General features: G+C 37.7%; 1 protein-coding gene across 4 annotated transcripts in view; it reads right to left on the bottom strand.

The window, feature by feature from the left end:
* LOC124721177 (filamin-A) overlaps positions 1-17,714 on the bottom strand; it is a 537,279-nt gene that overhangs the window by 280,286 nt on the left and 239,279 nt on the right. For 2 of the 4 annotated variants that reach the window (XM_047246011.1, XM_047246013.1), the window contains exons 2-6: positions 15,425-15,569; positions 14,783-14,892; positions 10,032-10,129; positions 9,592-9,719; positions 9,135-9,149 (exon numbers count right to left, since the gene is read on the bottom strand). In XM_047246011.1, the coding sequence (XP_047101967.1) occupies positions 9,135-9,149; positions 9,592-9,719; positions 10,032-10,129; positions 14,783-14,892; positions 15,425-15,569 (496 nt within the window). The remainder of the gene's footprint in view (positions 1-9,134; positions 9,150-9,591; positions 9,720-10,031; positions 10,130-14,782; positions 14,893-15,424; positions 15,570-17,714) is intronic. The other 2 variants (XM_047246012.1, XM_047246014.1) reach the window with 1 other exon arrangement.

Below are 17,714 nucleotides of genomic sequence, written 5' to 3'. Positions count from 1 at the left end.
CCCCTCCCTGCCTGCTTCCTTCCATCCCCTCCCCCAACAAGTTACATATAACATCCAAATATATTTTGATTAGTACAATAAATTAATTCTATTCGATCTTTCTGTAGCAGCACTAGCAGTTTTTGCATTTTATTGCTTTAAGTCTGTTGCACTTCACATGGTCTAAAAATTCTGCCACCGGATAGAAGCAGTGATATAATAAGAATGCCACTTAGGAATTTATAAAACGGTGAAAATTATGGCAGAGCGTGTACATTTGTATAACACTATTTGTAGTGCAGGTTTTAAAGGCTGTTTACCTTACTGACTGGACATGGGGTTCATGTTTTTGCCTGGTGTCACATTCATGTACATCAAAGTTTTTATTTTTCTCTTTTAAAGTCTCTCTCACATATTTACATGTTTCTACAATAAAAATGCAGATGAGTGGGAGGATCAAAGACTTCTGAAAGAGGGGCCAGCAGGAATTTGTCTTGCATGGTGCATTGCCTTTTTTTTTGGGGGGGGGGGGGGGGGCAAGAAGATGACCAAGCTGTCAGTTGTGGCACCCCAGAATGTAGCCCCGTACTGTAACATGCTTTGAAACTGTGCAAAGTACGCAATTTGAGCAGTATAGAAGCTTGCTTTGTGTACATGTAAACGTAAGATGTAGCATACTTTCTTCAGTGTTTTTTGCTATGTGTGTGCTGTTTAAAGTTGGGTTGAAGCCATATAACAAAAAAATTTGTTTCCAATGATAGTGTGATTCCACTGGCATTTATTGTAACAGAAACTTGAAACTGTTGTTTTAGATGTATTTGTTATTAGCTTATCTCTTCCAAATGAGTCATTTAGCTGGTCTGTAGCTTGTTTTATGTTTACTGTTTTGCTGGGGTTTTCCTTGTAAGAATGATGGTAGTGTCTGCTGCAAACAAGGTATTTTTTGTGATTCAGTGCTTAGATTTATGTCATTTATGCATGTAAGGAAAATGATAGGTCCCAGATGGATCCTTGAGGGACTCCCCTTATTCCTGCATCTGAAAAATATGTTCCAGTGCTGTCACTTAGTTTGTGTGTTATTACTACTTTCTGTTACCAATTTATTATATGAGGAGAAGCATTTTAATGCTGTACTTTTGGAGCTTTTCCTTAGGACATTGTCGTCAAAGATGTCAGAAGCTTTGCTTGCATCTAAGAAAATTCCAGCAACATTTTGTTTTTTGTCCAATGTTCCTATCGCATATTTTTAAAAAAATTTAGTGGCACTAGTCATGGATTTATTTTTTGGAAAACCATGCTGGGCATTGGGGACGATTTTGTTCTTGTCCAGGAATATCATTAAACTATATCTAAAAACAAAGATGATGTGACTTACCAAACGAAAGCGCTGGCACGTCGATAGACACACAAACAAACACAAACATACACACAAAATTCAAGCTTTCACAACAAACTGTTGCCTCATCAGGAAAGAGGGAAGGAGAGGGAAAGACAAAAGGATGTGGGTTTTAAGGGAGAGAGTAAGGAGTCATTCCAATCCCGGGAGCGGAAGGACTTACCTTAGGGGAAAAAAGGTCGGGTATACACTCGCACACACATGCATATCCATCCACACATATACAGACACAAGCAGACATATAGTCTGTCTGCTTGTGTCTGTATATGTGTGGATGGATATGCGTGTGTGTGCGCGCGAGTGTATACCCGACCTTTTTTCCCCTAAGGTAAGTCTTTCCGCTCCCGGGATTGGAATGACTCCTTACCCTCTCCCTTAAAACCCACATCCTTTCGTCTTTCCCTCTCCTTCCCTCTTTCCTGATGAGGCAACAGTTTGTTGGAAAGCTTGAATTTTGTGTGTATGTTTGTGTGTCTATCGACGTGCCAGTGCTTTCGTTTGGTAAGTCACATCATCTTTGTTTTTAGATATATTTTTCCCACGTGGAATGTTTCCCTCTATTAATATCATTAAACTGTTACACATGATTCTTTCAGCAAGTTTGGCAAAAACTAATAATGCAGAGACTGGTCTACTGTTTTCCAAATTTGCCTTTTCACCTTGTTTATGAATAGCAATCACGTTGATGTCAATTCTAAGACAATCAGGAAAATTTCCTGTCATGAAGGGTGTGTTGATAATCTCTGCAAGGGGTTTTGCAGGTTTGTTGTTATTGACATGAGTTATGTGAGCTATGGGGTGATCCGAAGAGAACAAAATTTTGGTGATAGGATAATAGAGATATCATACATGCTTTTGGAATCGAAGAAATCCAAAGCACAAATTCCAAAGGAAAATCAATGTGGGGGCATGGGAAAGTCTATAAACTCATTAGATGCTTGCATCAAGAGAGTACAAAAGACCAAACTTCGTACTTCTTTTTATTAAAAAGGAAAAGGAGAATAATTTTTTTTTGAAAGTTAACAATCATCTTTCAAGCAGATTAAAATCAAAAATATAAGAAAGACTTTTAATTATATGGTTGATGCAGCAGTGAAATGTCGGAGATTTTTTGTAAAATAAAAATGGTTTACCATGGCTCATGCTGTCCATCCTCTAACAAAGTCTGTAGAAGATTTTATGAAGTACTCTATGTAACAAGCCATATGTCCATGTCAGTCATATTTTATTGATATTATTTCCTTACACATACTTTAATAAACTCCTTGAAGTGCTCTGCATACATCACAGCACACATCAGAAACTATCTGACATAAAGCAGCTATTGAAATGGGAAACAGTCACTACTGTAAATATTTTCAGAGTGTAAATGTATGTTCAGGTTATGTGGACCACTTGTAATTAGTATTCTGTTTCTAATTTTCATCCTCCATTGTAATGAGTAGCCAGCAAAAAGCATCAACCAACACATGTGCGAAACTTTGGGCTAATACTAAGAAAAGCTGGAGCTGCAATTCAGTGTTCAGTGTTAACTACATTACCTCCACACATTTCACATTTACATACAAATTGGGACCCCTGAATTCTTCCTTTCCTATGTCAAGTTTTACATTTCTGTTCTTCATGACTATAATGCGCTGCATGGAATACATTACAGCAACATTAGAGCCAAAACAAACAAACACAGTGTATTCTTTTATGTTTTGTTCCCTGGTATTCTCTCTGTTCACTTCAGTGTGAATGTTTATTTGCAGGTACAAATCAATAATGGTGCACACTAGCAAATCCTGTGCACATTATTTGTGAATGTGCGTTCTCTAGTGTTTGCTTCACTGTAAAGGGAGACTAAGAGAGAAATGGCTGAAATGCCAGCCACATTCCTCTAATGAATATGTTTCAAACATAGCCAGTGGGATACAACTCTCTTACTCTAGAAGTGACCTCAGTCTTTGAGGTCTGGTAACCACAAACAGTGGGAGAGAAATGTCACTAGCTGTGATATATGCAGATATAAGATTAGATGCCTCTTCAGTAAATAGCAGCACAGGAGGGAAAAGAATTCTATGCGAACTCTACTGTATATGCATGTCGGGTGGAACTGATGCCACTCAAGGATGATCAAAAGCACGACTTGCAGTCAACTGCAGGCTGACAATGACATTGGCATCAATGATGTGCATCATCTGGAGTTAGACTCTTCTCAGTTCCTTCCAGAGACTGACAGAAGCAATGAAAACAGCTTTATTTCAGTCTGAAGATATTGGAATGATGCTGCATATAGACAGTTGTACTAAGGACTGATTGTGGATCTCTGTTCCAATTTCAAGAGTCTAAACCAGATGGTTTTTACACCAGTTTCTTGTTCTGTCATTTCATGTCCTGAAGGTCAGGTGTACGCTATGAACCACAGCAAGGCATTCAGGTAGCAGGGTACATGCAAAATGTGTTATACATTTGATATTGAAATACTAGTAGTTAACTGCCTTAACCTTGCTAACAACTCTCAGATCCTGAGGAAGCATTCAGCCTAACATAATACCAGAAAACAGTAGGGACATTTTCAACAAAATATGGAATGTTTATCAAAGATAATGTGGGCAGCAGCTTAGTCCTCACTGCTGTAAAAAGACTCATTCGTATACACAATGCAATTAAATTTCTAGAGGCAATTGGCAGAACTGTGTCGACCCAGTCAGTACGCAACCATCTCTTATCAATTTTGCCTCTAGGTGTCTCTCACAAACAATAGTATGACCCTCTCCTTGCAGCAGTGCTAAGAAGGAAGGCAAGGAAACACATGGAATGGTACTTTTCTATCACGTCAGCTTCTCTTAGCCAATGAGTGTAGGATTTGTCCAGTGTCTCATTATCCTCACGGAAGTGTTTGGAGGTGACTGAGTACCAGTGCACTCATTGGGCATGCATCCCATAGGGTGAGCAGGATCAGTCATGTTTTGGGCCACTGCCATAAATGGATGTTGGATGCTTTTCACCACTATTGTGGATAATTGGAGAGCTGTGCAGTATCTGTTGACCAGTCTTACAGTCAACATATTTGTGATGGATTCATCTTTCAAGATGATAATGCACAAACACAGCTCATCCACCTTGTGAACAGCCTCTGGCAGGTTCAGGAATTAAAGAAACTAAATGACATTTGCTATATGTTGATATGTGCTCCAGTGAGCATGTGAAATCAAACGAGCCCCACAGTGTGTTATTGCTGAAACTCTCCTCACACACTGGATGACATCAGGTGAAATGCTATTTACAAGTGAGATGAACTTGAGCAGTAACATCTGTATCACCCTGTGGATAGCATGAGGACGAGGATCCAAGCACGTTACATGTGAAGAAACATGTTATTAAATGTCATCCATCAGTAGATTTATATTTCAAAGATGTTCACAGACTTATATCTTCTAGCAAAAGCTTTATTTTGGTTATGGGTGTGTTTACTAACTAATCTAACCAGTCTCAGGACTGAAGACCACAACAACAGCAACAACAACAACGTTATTTTTTAGCTTCATAAGGCTTATTTTTCCATATCCTGCACACCTTGACTAAACCTACCCAAGTTCACAGATATGTAGGTGGAAGAAACATTGTTTTGAACAGTTTTCATAAACAGTTCATCAAATAGGGCCATTAGGACTCTCCAATCCTTCCCCCACCCTCCTTCCACTCTTCACCTCCCCTCTTCCCCCTTCCTTCCCCAACAATGCATTCAGTTTTAGGAAGTAAATAACAACTTTGATTTTCCACGCTTTGTGCTGAGCAGCAGCTCTCTTCAAAAATATGTAAACAAAGTGCAGAATAAGTTAGTATAAGGTAATAAAAATAGTAGTAAACTTGTGTAGCCGGTTCTACTGTTCTATCATTTAAATGTCTAACTGTAATATTACAAAGGGATATGAAATGTAACGAACATATGAAATCAGACTCACACAAGACAAATGAAAGAATAAGATGTATTGGAATGATTTTTGTGATAATGCAGTGTATCTGCTAAGGAAACAATAAGATACTAGGGTGATCTCTCAAGTAGGGCTAGCAGCAGATGTATAAGTAATACAGATATGTGCTGGTAGGATCGTAACAGATGGATGCAGAACACACAAAAGTGCAACAGAGGTGCTGAGGGAACTTAAACGGGTATTTTTGAAATGAATGATTTTATCACAAGACCTTGTTAAGTAAATTTAAAGAAATGGTATGTGAGGTAGACTTTGCAACAATTTTACTGTTTCACCCATACAACTTGCTTAGGGGTAATGAGAGTAAGTTAAGAGAGATTGGAGTGCATACAGAGGCATATCAGTACACTTTTATCCTTATGCCAACTGGAAGAAAGGAAGCTTAGAGTTAAATGTCCTGAAGATACAAAGGTCATTAGAGACAGTGTGCTAGTTTGGATAGGTCAGGGAAGAGGAAGGAAATCCGCGATGTGCTTTTCAAGAGAACGACCCCGGGAATTACATTAACTTACGAGAGGCTGTAGAAAATCTAAATCAATATGACCAGATGTAGGTAGCAATACATTTGTAAATAAAGAAAAGACAGAAAAATTTAAAGACAGTTTTTTTAAAGCAAGACTAAGATGCAACTGTTGGAATGCAATTTTGCAATAACAATGACAATATATAATTACACATAGCAAATCATACAGCCGAAACAAGGATATTTGCCTTTTGCTGGTCGAAGTCAGTCAAAACTGACAGGCAAATCAGATAGAAAAACAAATATCACCCAACACTACATGACTGAAATGCTCATTAATGAGATAAATTCTTACAATTACCAGGGAACCATTTTCTTAAAATGGAAACCCACACTTTACTGATAAATGAAAAACTGATCAGGCTCTCAGAATTGATTTATGACCTCACACAGTTACTAATATAAAGACAGATTTACCAAAATAATAATATATAACTATATTTTTTACAGTAGATTATAACACATTGAAATCAAGAAATGCTGTTGCCTTTAATGAGCCTAAGATGTCATAAAGATCACAGAAAGTAACCCTCCAAGTAAACCAGAACATACAGTGAATAGTACATGTGATTTAAATATGCAGCTACAATAATGTCTTGTTGGGGCAGGATTTGGTTTGAAGTAATATTTTATCAGCATGTTTCTTTGTACATGATTTTCTGGTTTCAATTGTAGCTCACTCTCCAGGAAGTTTTGCAGCAAATAACACAAACAAATGTGTGAAATAATCACAAACCTTACTTGACTGTGACTCATACCTGATGCCTTATCTTTCATGGACCATGTTCTTAAGCTATGAAGGCACAATCCACAGCTTGCCTCTGAGTTTCCAATTGACACTACTCTCTCCTACATTGGGAACGTCAGGCATTGTCCAGCAATCATATGTTGTTGGATTAGAATTCTTGGAGTTTTGAAATTCTGTAATAAGTCTGCTCAAGAGGGGAGATGGAGCAGAGTGTGTACAGCTCATAAAATGATATGCTAATGATCTTTGTAGTTTGCTTGTGAAGTAAATCAATAACCGTAACCTTTACTCATAAATTAAACAAACAATTAAATCTACTCTTGCTGATGCTGTTCCAGGACAATTTTTTCTCTCTCTTTTCCTTTCTTTCTTTCTGGTACCAAAAGAAAGGAAATTTCATTCTGCAATCTGCAGGCTCAGTTTTAAACTGTACATGCATTCTTCATCTCCTTTTGATGAGTCAGACTTTCTTTCCCATCTTTGTGTTTACAAATGACAGATGTAAATGTAACTACTCGCCTTATAGTTGAGGCATAAGCAGTTCACAGATACATAAACTTGATCCCTTAGGTAAGCTTAATTACAGTGTTCTTCCTCAACTCTTTCAGTGTTATATTTATTTGTTTGTACATTTGCTTCATTTAAAATTGTTCCGAGAGAGACTAAAACTATCATTTTAAAAATAATTTGGCTCAAAGTCATTTCAAATGAGAAACTCAGTCACTGTTGAGGATGTCAAGAAAATGTTATACTAGTATATGTAAGAGAAGTTACACATTATGTTGTTTGTTTTAATTGGCATTTGTCAAATATTATAGCTTATGATAGATTATTTTCAACTTTGACAGAAATTCTCCTCTTTAAAAAAAAAAAAAAAAAAAAAAAAAAGTATGTTCTGTTACTCATGCAAACATCAAGTTCAAATGTAAGTACAACAAGACATCAAAGCAAAACATGCATGTGTAAAAGCAATGAACAATGTTTAAATCTGACATTTCAGAGCTATCAATGCTGGAGAGCACAACCTAAGATAAGAAACAATTTATTTTGAGTCACATGTACCAGTTTTATCTATAGAATGGGAGGATGACATTTGTTTACTGTTATTACTTTAGTTTTCTCAATTTCCTGAAGTGAAACTAGTTTAATGAACTATTATTGACAACCTACGACATTTATGGCGTATAAAATCATGGTAGCATTTATCTTTTGGCTTTGTGCATATCGTAAAAAGAGTCTCTTTTATAAATAGTCGAAATACTTCATATTTTGCATTGACAACCCTCAGTGTCAATCATGGGTCATTACCTCAACAATTTTAGCATAGTGGCAATGTAAAACTTTCCAAATTTGGGAAATTTCATCATATAAATTGTGTCTGTATTGTGAACAGTAGCTTTAATCAGAAATCATTATATCTTCATGGTGTTCCATTAAGATTTTAATGGCAACCAGAATTTAATCATTAAATCGGGAAGTCTTTTGGCTTCAGTTTCTGCTGTTATCGACCAAAAATTACGTACATTTTTGAAGATGCTCAAAAAGAATTAAACGTATGTAAGGTTTGCAGTGAAGCTTCAGCTGAAACTCAGTAAAGATTCGTAACTACACTCTTATCTGTCTACACGAGTTATAAGCTCCAGTGGAACACACTTTAAGAAATAAATGTCTTAGTGAAATGAGGCACTGCCAATGAAAGTTCCATTTTATTGTTTATTTTTCATTTTCCAGCAAAGGCCTTAGGCACAAGAACAATTAATTAGTCTTTTCCAACAACATTTCAAAGACAGAATATTTGCTCTCATATTTAGCACCATCTTAACAGAGTAAAAGATCACAGCCTGCATTAGCAAAGAATTAAAAAACTAAGATAGCACATCTATATGATGCAGATGTAGTGTCTACTCAGTACTGCACATATTCAAAGCAACATTTATGCTCAGCACTTTTACTGTTCCAAGTGATATCTTCTTCATACAGGGACTTACAATGATGATGAAATTGAAAATCTCTCATTTGTATTGTCCTGCAGAGCATTTTAGAAAAAAGTGGCGTCACATTCACTGGTTTTACACACAGAGCTTTGCACTTTAGCTTAAAAAGCTACAGGTATGTTGAAATCTCTCTATACCAATATATTACCAATTTAATAGGAAACTTGTGGCTGTATAATCAGATTTAGTTTTAATTTTCTGTTAATTTTTCTGTCGTGTGTTCACTGACGCATCATTTCACATGCAGCAGTCCTGTGCCCAGTGGTGTAATGGTGTATCACGTAGTATTCACTCCGCGTAGTGAGGTTCAGCAAGAATTATTAAATCAGCAGACTATAATTGGTCCACAAAATTCCTCACAGGTAATGTAAGTAAGTTACTTTTTGTTCAACAGACTTGTTGTTTCTTTATAATATTAAAATTGTTAGATAAAAATCTGGTAAATCCATAACACACAAATGTAAGTGAACTATGATCTATTTGCTAAGCTACACACTTCTGATGCCCAACTTACCGAGGAGGAGGAATGCTGCATCAGCACAACAAAGAAAACAATCAATGAGATAGCAAGAATGAATTAATCATAGATAAGAATTTGAGAACGAGTCTCCATACTTTCAATATAACAAACTAATGAATGGAGAATTCAGTGGTAGCAATATACAACTTAAGATCACTGCTTGTTTCAAAAGATTCTGAAGTGTCTCATGAATATTTATTGGTAGCTTTAAAGTCACCACTTTTTATGCTTCTACAATGGTTATTCATCTCTTTGACATGGAAACATGTTTTTCATCATTAGGAATCTCAATGGTGGGATTGAAATTTCAGAAAAATATTTATGCTGTACTTATTTCTAAGCATATTTCCAGTGAAATTACTTTAATTTTAATGTACTCTGCATCTTAATACAAATAACTTACATTGAATGCACTACAAATTAGCTATGGTAGTAGTTTCGTAAGGATTACCTATTCGGATTAGTGCGAGGTCTCAGGGGTGCACCAGGCTTCAATTTTGCATTGGGATATTGAGATAAATAAGTCATCATTGACATTTCATCAATGTTTGGATTAACCATTTCTTCTGGCTTGATAAGCTGAAAAATAAATAGTCAAATGGTGATTCTGATGAGTTTACCCTTTAAAAGCTTTCGGTTGTAAAAGATACTGAGTTAAATTATTAAAGCTCAGTTTTGTTGCTACAGATGCCAAAATTCATAAGAGAAAATTTTAATACAACCACGTTATAGTTTTGACCCAGTATTTTGGCTATGAAATTAATCACATGGATTCTACGACACCAGGTACACACATACAGTTTGAGCCATTGTGGAACTGAGTATACCTTTCCCTACCTTTAGTCCATAAAACCTAGTTTACTGCATTAATTTAGTAAGATGGTGAATTACCTGTCGCACATTGAGCCAGTCATCAGCCAGCCCCATAGCTTCTGCAGCATTCTGTACAGAATCATTTGGATTCCAGTCTTGCCAGTCTGGGCATAAACCTGGGACAGATTTTAGACTTCCATTTAAATTACTATCAAAAAATTAGAGAGAGAGAGAGAGAGAGAGAGAGAGAGAGAGAGAGAGAGAGAGAGAGAGAGAGGAGAGAGAAATATATACATTTTAGAAAATAGCAAAGCAATGCCAGTTTTTCCAGCAAAATGTAAGGGGACCTGCAGGTAAAGTAAATGAAGATTGTGTTCTCTTAGAGGATCCATAAGAGATTAAAAGATGCTGATACATTATGTTCTAGTGAACATCATATGAGAGACTTTGAAAAGTTTCGGTTGAGTGGCTACTGTCTAGCAACACATTACTCTAGAACTATCTTGGGGAAAGGTGGTGTAGTAATTGACGTAAAAAATAATGTATCTTACAGAGAATCAGATTTAAAGAATCACTGTATAGAACAATGTATCAAAATATGTGGAGTAGAGATTACTATGAATGACTCGCCAGTTTGTGTGTTAACACTTTAAGTAGTTCCACAGGTGTTCCTGAAGCAACTAGACTTTCTTTTGTGTCAACTCTGTTCAAAGCCCAAGAAATTAATAATTGCAGGTGATTTTAATGTAAACATTCTAAATGAGAGCAATAGTAAAGTAGATTTATAACATGTCTACGTCCAATTGTAAATGGCCTTTCTGACCACAATGGTCAATTTCTCACACTCATTGACCTCAGTCTGGGCAAAATATTTAGCATTATTGGAAATCTTTTATGATAATAAATGTTGAGACCCTAAAAATTTCAACTACAGCCTGGAGTCCAGTTTTCAGTGAGACAGATGTATATAAAAAGTGTAACACATTTTTAAATGAATTCATATCTCTTTGAAGCTGCCTTTCCCCCCAAAAGCAATTAGAAACAGCCATGTAACCACTGATAAAAAGACATGGCTCACTGCAGGCATTAAAAAAAAACATACAGAACAAAGAGGATGCTATATATTTTATATATTTCTCTCATAAATTTTCGCGATCAAGAGAAACAGAAGCACTAAAAACTTTACTGTAGCTCTCTGAACAAGGTAATGAATGAAGCATCGTATGGCATGAAAACTGAAACTGAGAAGTCAGAAAACAAAATAAAATCAATCTGGAATGTAATCAAGAGGGAAACTGGCAGAACAACAGGGAACATGATACAGATGGATATTGATTGTATCCCACACAATGATATGATATTGGAGGAGTTGTTCTACACACTCAAATGCTACCTACCTAACAGACAACAGTATTTGTGCAAGGAGCAGACTCAGATGAAATGAAGTTAAAACATGATGTGCCACAGGGATCTGTAATACGCCACCTGTTCTTCATTTTCATTAATGACAGGCTCCAATGTACAAACATTGCATTTTACATATGACAGCTTTTTTTTTCAAAAGGGGGAAATGTATTTCAAGCTGTTCAACAAGCAGATGTCCTCTTCAGTGAGGCCAAGGCCTGGTTCATCATTAACAAGACAAAAATTAATGAAGACAAACCAGAGGGGATGATATGCAGTCTAAGTGATGCTAGAGCACTGGGTGACACAGCAGCTTCATTGATACCTAGTTAATCTCGCAACAGCACACTAAACACATACATTCCAAATACTCATCGGTTCTATACCACTTGAGGAAACTAAAAAGTGTTATATCACAACCTACTAACACTATACTATTCAATGTTCCACAGCTCCATCAGCTATGGGCTGATACTGTAGGGCTGTTCTGCAGGCTGCAAGAACGTGCTTTTACTGCAGAAGAAAGCAATGAGGGTCCTACATTAAGCAAAAAACTGACTATTGCAAACCAATTTTTTCCAGATTAGGAGTTCTGACTGCTTTCAGTCAATATATTTTTCAGTTGCCTTGTTCACACAAAGACAAATCATGAGATCTACAGAAAGAGAAAAGAAGTTCATCAACACAGCACTCACTATAAATCCAGTACAGACAGGCCAAGATGTCTTAGGCAACAGACTCAGAACAGCTTTGCAATGGCTGTCCCAAAGTTATTTAATGCTCTGCTTAAGGATACTCTGCCATTACCAATCAAAAAATTTAAAACGAAAATTTTGTGTATACGAAATGAGCAACCTTTTGAACAATGTGGAAGAATACTTCTCTGGTGATAGAACAGTGTCCACCCAAGTTGTAACTCAGGGCCAATGAAAACAGTAGCAGCTCTGCTATTTTACTACACTGTGTTCTAATACTGATTTTCTCATTACTGTAATGTATATTGTAATCTGGTTCTTAAATTTATGTTGTGTAGTACACACTTTAGTATCATAGTTTAAATTACAATATTTTATTAATTTTATTGTAGTTATATTATCGTAAACTTCACACTGTCTGATGAATGACATAGAACTGGTAATAAAGTAATAAGGAGGAGGAGGAGGAGAAGGAGGAGGAGTAGGAGATTAGTATTTGATGTCTTGTCAACGACAATGTCATTAGACATGGAGCACAAGATCGGATTAGGGAAGGATGGAGAAGGAAAGTGGCCATTTCCTTTCGAAGGAACCTTCCCAGCATTTGCCTTATGTGATTTAGAGAAACCATAGAAAGCCTGAATCAGGATGGCCAGATGTAGGCTTGAACCATCGTCTTCCCGAATTCGAGTCCAGTTTGTTAATAGAGGTAACAGAGGTAATGGCTCTTCTACAGAGAGCTTTCAGCAACAGAACCCCACAGATATCCTTACCTTTTGCCTCTTTTCTGGCTCGGGTGGTGGTTTGACAGTTTGTCAAGGCATGATTAGTACGCTCGTAACGATAGCAGGACGAATATGTGAGCCGCAACACCTCAAACGAGAAATGCAACACCTGGAAACTGTCCTGAGAAGCAATGGTTACTCCACAAATTATATTAGAAGTGTAACAGAGCCAAAAACTCAGCGAAGTAAGGAACCAGAAAAAGAAATGTCGGGTACGGCCTTTCTGCCATACATTCCCAGAGTGACTGACGGAATCGGCCGTATATTGCGCAAACATGGCGTAAAGACTATTTTCAAACCGACAAGGAAGATCAAAGAGTGTCTTAGATCAGCGAAGGAGAAAAAGAGACCCACTTGCAATGTCGGGACTATACCGTATACCATGCACATGCGGAAAAGTTTGTCGGAATGACTGGACGGTCAATTAACACCAGGATCAAAGAGCATAAGCGACATTGCAGGTTGGGGCAGGTGGAGAAATTGGCCGTGGCAGAGCACGCACTGAATGAGACCAACCACGTAATAAAATTCGCCGACACGGAAGTTCTGGCTGTAGAGAAGCACTATCACATACGCTTGTTCAGAGAAGCTGTAGAAATACAAAAACACGTGAACAGTTTCAACAAGAAAGAGGAAAGCCTTAAGGTAAACGGATCCTGGCTTCCCGTACTGCAGCGAACGACCGTCGCAGATCGCAAGAGGAGAACCGCACTGGAAATGACCGCGGAGAAGCCCTCGGACGTTGGCGCACCAGGTACATATAGTCTGCGGCCGCAAGCTCGGCTCCAGTTCACCACCGGCGATGGAGGGTGAAGCTTTGACAATGCCAGCCACTCGTGCTGGCGAAAAGTCAGAAAAATCATTAGATGAACGTCGGTCGAAGAACCCGAGACAGAAGCCAATAGGCAGTTTGTCAACAAGTGGCCACGAAAGCCTTAACAATTTTGCACTACCTATATGTTAGAAGTATTGACCCTGGCTGTTGAGACACTTGTCCCACTGTGACAAGGCGGTGAATGGCTGTCTCATAAAATTCCCAGGGCTACAATGTTAACCATTTCCGCACGTACAGCTGGACGTCGCCATCCACATGAGTGCAGGAAAGGTTATGCTGATGTTCTTTGACCAAGAGGGCCCCCTTCTGATTCACTTCCCGCAGCACGGGACAACAGTGAATGCCCAGCATTACCTGCAAACCTTGACCACCCTTCGCCAAGCCATCAAATCAAAACGACCAGGCAATCTCACTCTTGGGGTCATTTTGCTCCACAACAATGCAAGCCTCATATGGTCAACACAGTCATGGCACTCCTACAGAAATTCAAATGGGGGCTTCTCTGCCACCCTCCATACAGTCCGGACCTCTCTCCCTGTGATTACGTCATTTTTGGTCCCCTTAAAATGGATCTGAGGGGCAAACTATTTACCTCGGACGATGATGTCCAGCTGTACGTGTGGAACTGGTTAATATCACAACCCCAGGAATTTTATGAGACAGCCATTCACTGCCTTTTGTCACAGTGGGACAAGTGTCTCAACAGCCAGGGTAAGTACTTCTAACAGATAGGCACTGGTTTCTGTAATTATGCCTCCGGCTCGTTTCTTTTTGAATGCCCCTTATATTTATTGATTGTAATGTTTAGCTGAACCTTGCTTCCCGTGTACATTACCGATCCTTCTTCAGTGTAACACGATCTTCTGTTAATTTGATATATATTCTTTATTTGTTATCTTACTTATATCATATATTTTATAGTATTTATGTTAGTTACAGGTAAACTATATACAACTTGACACATTCCACATTCTTGCAATTCACTCACTACCTGGAGACCTGGAGCTATGGAACATGAAATAAATAAATAAAAGAGAGAAAGAGAGAGAGAGAGAGAGAGACAGAGAGAGAGAGAGAGAGAGAGAGAGAACACTTGTAGCAAAAAATTACCTGGTGCAACTGCATCAACCAAAGCACCAACTGCTCGGCCATCATTCCAGTCAGAAGTGAAATTTGTAATTGGTAAATCTGGAACTTTGCTCTGAATCCAGTGCAGTAACCTAGAAAATTCATGTTGAGTGAAACTGTTTCCGTCAGCAGAGAACACTGGTACAAACTTTATCTCATACATGACTATATATGACCTGAATGAAATGAAGCCAGTCCAATCACCAACTCATTAAATATGAAGCATAAGATATGAGGCATTATTCCACCATTTCTGTGTGCATCTGAGACAAAATTATTTCTTCTTCCATTATTTCAGCTCATTACTGTACAGCCAGTTGGTGGCTTAATTAAAACCACTTGCTGCAAATTTACTGTGGGATATATTTGCATCATGTGGTTTTAATTCTGCCACTGACTGACCTTGAAAGCTGTACAGTTTTTAGCCACAATATCTGAAGAAATAATTTTGTCCTGGATCCATCGGTGAAAGATGATTAAATATTCTGTCCACTGGAAAAATATCAGTACTTCAAAAAACAATAGAAGCACTTAATTGCCTCAGTTATCACAAAGATCAATTGAAATATTTTAACACATTAGGTGTCAAATTCATGAGGCACTTAGACAATACTGGATGTTTACCTTTGCTTTGGAGTTGCACCCTTTCCATCATGCTGTGAATCGTCTTCACCCTCCCACATAGGCAGGGAGATTGAGTAGTGGAGGATCAATGTCCATATCAATCCGAGAATGAGTTTTAATTTACAGTCTACTATATCTGTTGAATCTGAAAAAAAGATAAAACAAAACATTATGTAAATTTGTAAATTAATAAGTAGTTCATGTACTGTGCTATAAGTTGTATTTATGGATACATATTTTTTGTGAGCAAAATGTTAGTGATGGCAATGAATGCATGTAACACCTTTACAGCTAACACTGAAATGGAGTAATTGTATTATGTACTGTTAAAGGATCCATCAGCTTTTATGCAGGGGGATTCAGATTACCCACAACTGATACTGTCAATGTGCCCGTGGACACTGACAGACAGCCACACACACACACAAAATCAAAATAGATTCTTTAAGGTGACACAGCCAAATGTCTCTCTCTTTAGAGCCGAGTGAGTTGCATGTACTATCACAACCTTTAGTTCCCAGCCTGACTGAAATCAGCATTGCACTCCAAAGTTCTCATTACAGTCACTGACTGATTAAGGACATGCAGCTGCAAACAGGCTGGAAAAATGTTCATTTGCATGTCTGCAGAGCATTATGGATCACCAGAAAAGAAATTTCAGAGAAATAACAATCTGTCCTCTTTCAATAAACATTTGTTAATAATAAAATGAGATCTGTAAAAATCATTATCTTTCTTATCTTTTTATGATAGCTGAGATTTATCTGTCTTACAGAAATACAACATAATTCATGACTGATCTTAGAAGAAATAATTGTCACCATGTGTGTTTTCTGGTTATCAGTTGGGAATAAGTGTAATCATTTTGAAAGATGTCTGTTGATTTGTTAGAGACATTCAGTAACAGAAACACAAATACGTATTTCTGAACTCTGATGCAGAGATATTTGGTTATACCGAAGAACTCATAATTCAGTTTTATTGATTCTGATGTATGTCATAGGTCTGAGACATATGACATTCCAGACATTTCCTAAATAATTTGCTGATCTCCAATGTTTATGTTCTGCTGAAGTTTGCTGTTTGTTGGTTGTCTGGAATGTTGCCTGGCTAGGGGAATAAAAATATTTGTACTAAAACTGAACCTTTTTGCTTCCATTCAAGATAAATGATAAGTTTCACCTCTTTGATAATGAAAGAGACATCACAGTAATACATCTGCAATCCTCAGTTTCGCATCCATTTGCCTTATATAAACATCTTCCTAGTATATGTCTTCCTCATTCCTACTAGCCTTTCTCAGTTTAAATAAATTGCACTTTCCTCTTATTGTTCAATGAGTTGGTAAGGCCAAGACATGATGAGTAAAGTATCACTAGTACCGTACCTACCTGAGACAATTTGCTTATAATAGCAACCTCTGGTAGAACAGGTAATGGGAAATTTGAACCAATGTCCGCACTTTATCGATTAGCTTGGAGCTATAGTTTCTAATGGGAATAGTAAGACAAAGTGAGACAACAATTCCCCCCCCCCCCCTCCTCTCATGTCGTCTATGGTCCTTTTGAAGAGGCGTGTCATTTTCGACCCTGCTTCTAGATTTCAGTACCGACAAGGCAACCACGAAAGGATATCTTATGCAGTGTTTAAGTAGTTAACGGTATAGCCTGACAAAGCGGATGTTCGCGGATTTCAAACCAACAGATCCAGGTTCGCTGCGCAAAAGCTTTGGTGGCCCGGTGACCGTGAACCGCAACCGACATCTCCTGAGCTGTATCGAACTTTGCACAGTTGAGCAACGGATTGCGCCAGACTTCCCGATACTCAGAAAAACCGAAATCTTTAACATAAAATAATATTATTACACCATTCGTTTTTAGAGTGAAATAAAACCAACGAAAGTAGCCCATAAGTGTTTAAACAATTTAAGTAAGTTGCTGTTGCAAAATTACAGCCTTGTTCAAAGTTTCGCGCAATCTGAGGTCAACGGCTTTTCGCAACTTCAGTTTCTCAGTATAAACTACTGAATGAAAATGATCTTAACAGAATGTCTAGTTATCATAACTGCCTGTGAAGGAGATGTGAAATACTGATGAAGAAATGGCTGAGAAGTGAGAAAATCTCATCAAAGAACTAGGGACATCTGCGCCGCCTGACTACGTCATCTGTAGGCTATGTATGTGTCCAGATAACTGTCAAGAAGCAAGAATAGAAGGGTTCTTGGTCAAATCATCATGTACCTGTAAACTTACCCACTCCAACGCTACAGTAACAAACAGGTAAGAATTTT

This window comes from Schistocerca piceifrons, chromosome X (assembly GCF_021461385.2).
Source record: "Schistocerca piceifrons isolate TAMUIC-IGC-003096 chromosome X, iqSchPice1.1, whole genome shotgun sequence".
Lineage (NCBI taxonomy): Eukaryota > Metazoa > Arthropoda > Insecta > Orthoptera > Acrididae > Schistocerca > Schistocerca piceifrons.
The sequence above is the reverse complement of the archived record's forward strand: the minus strand, read 5'-3'. Positions and strand labels throughout refer to the sequence as shown.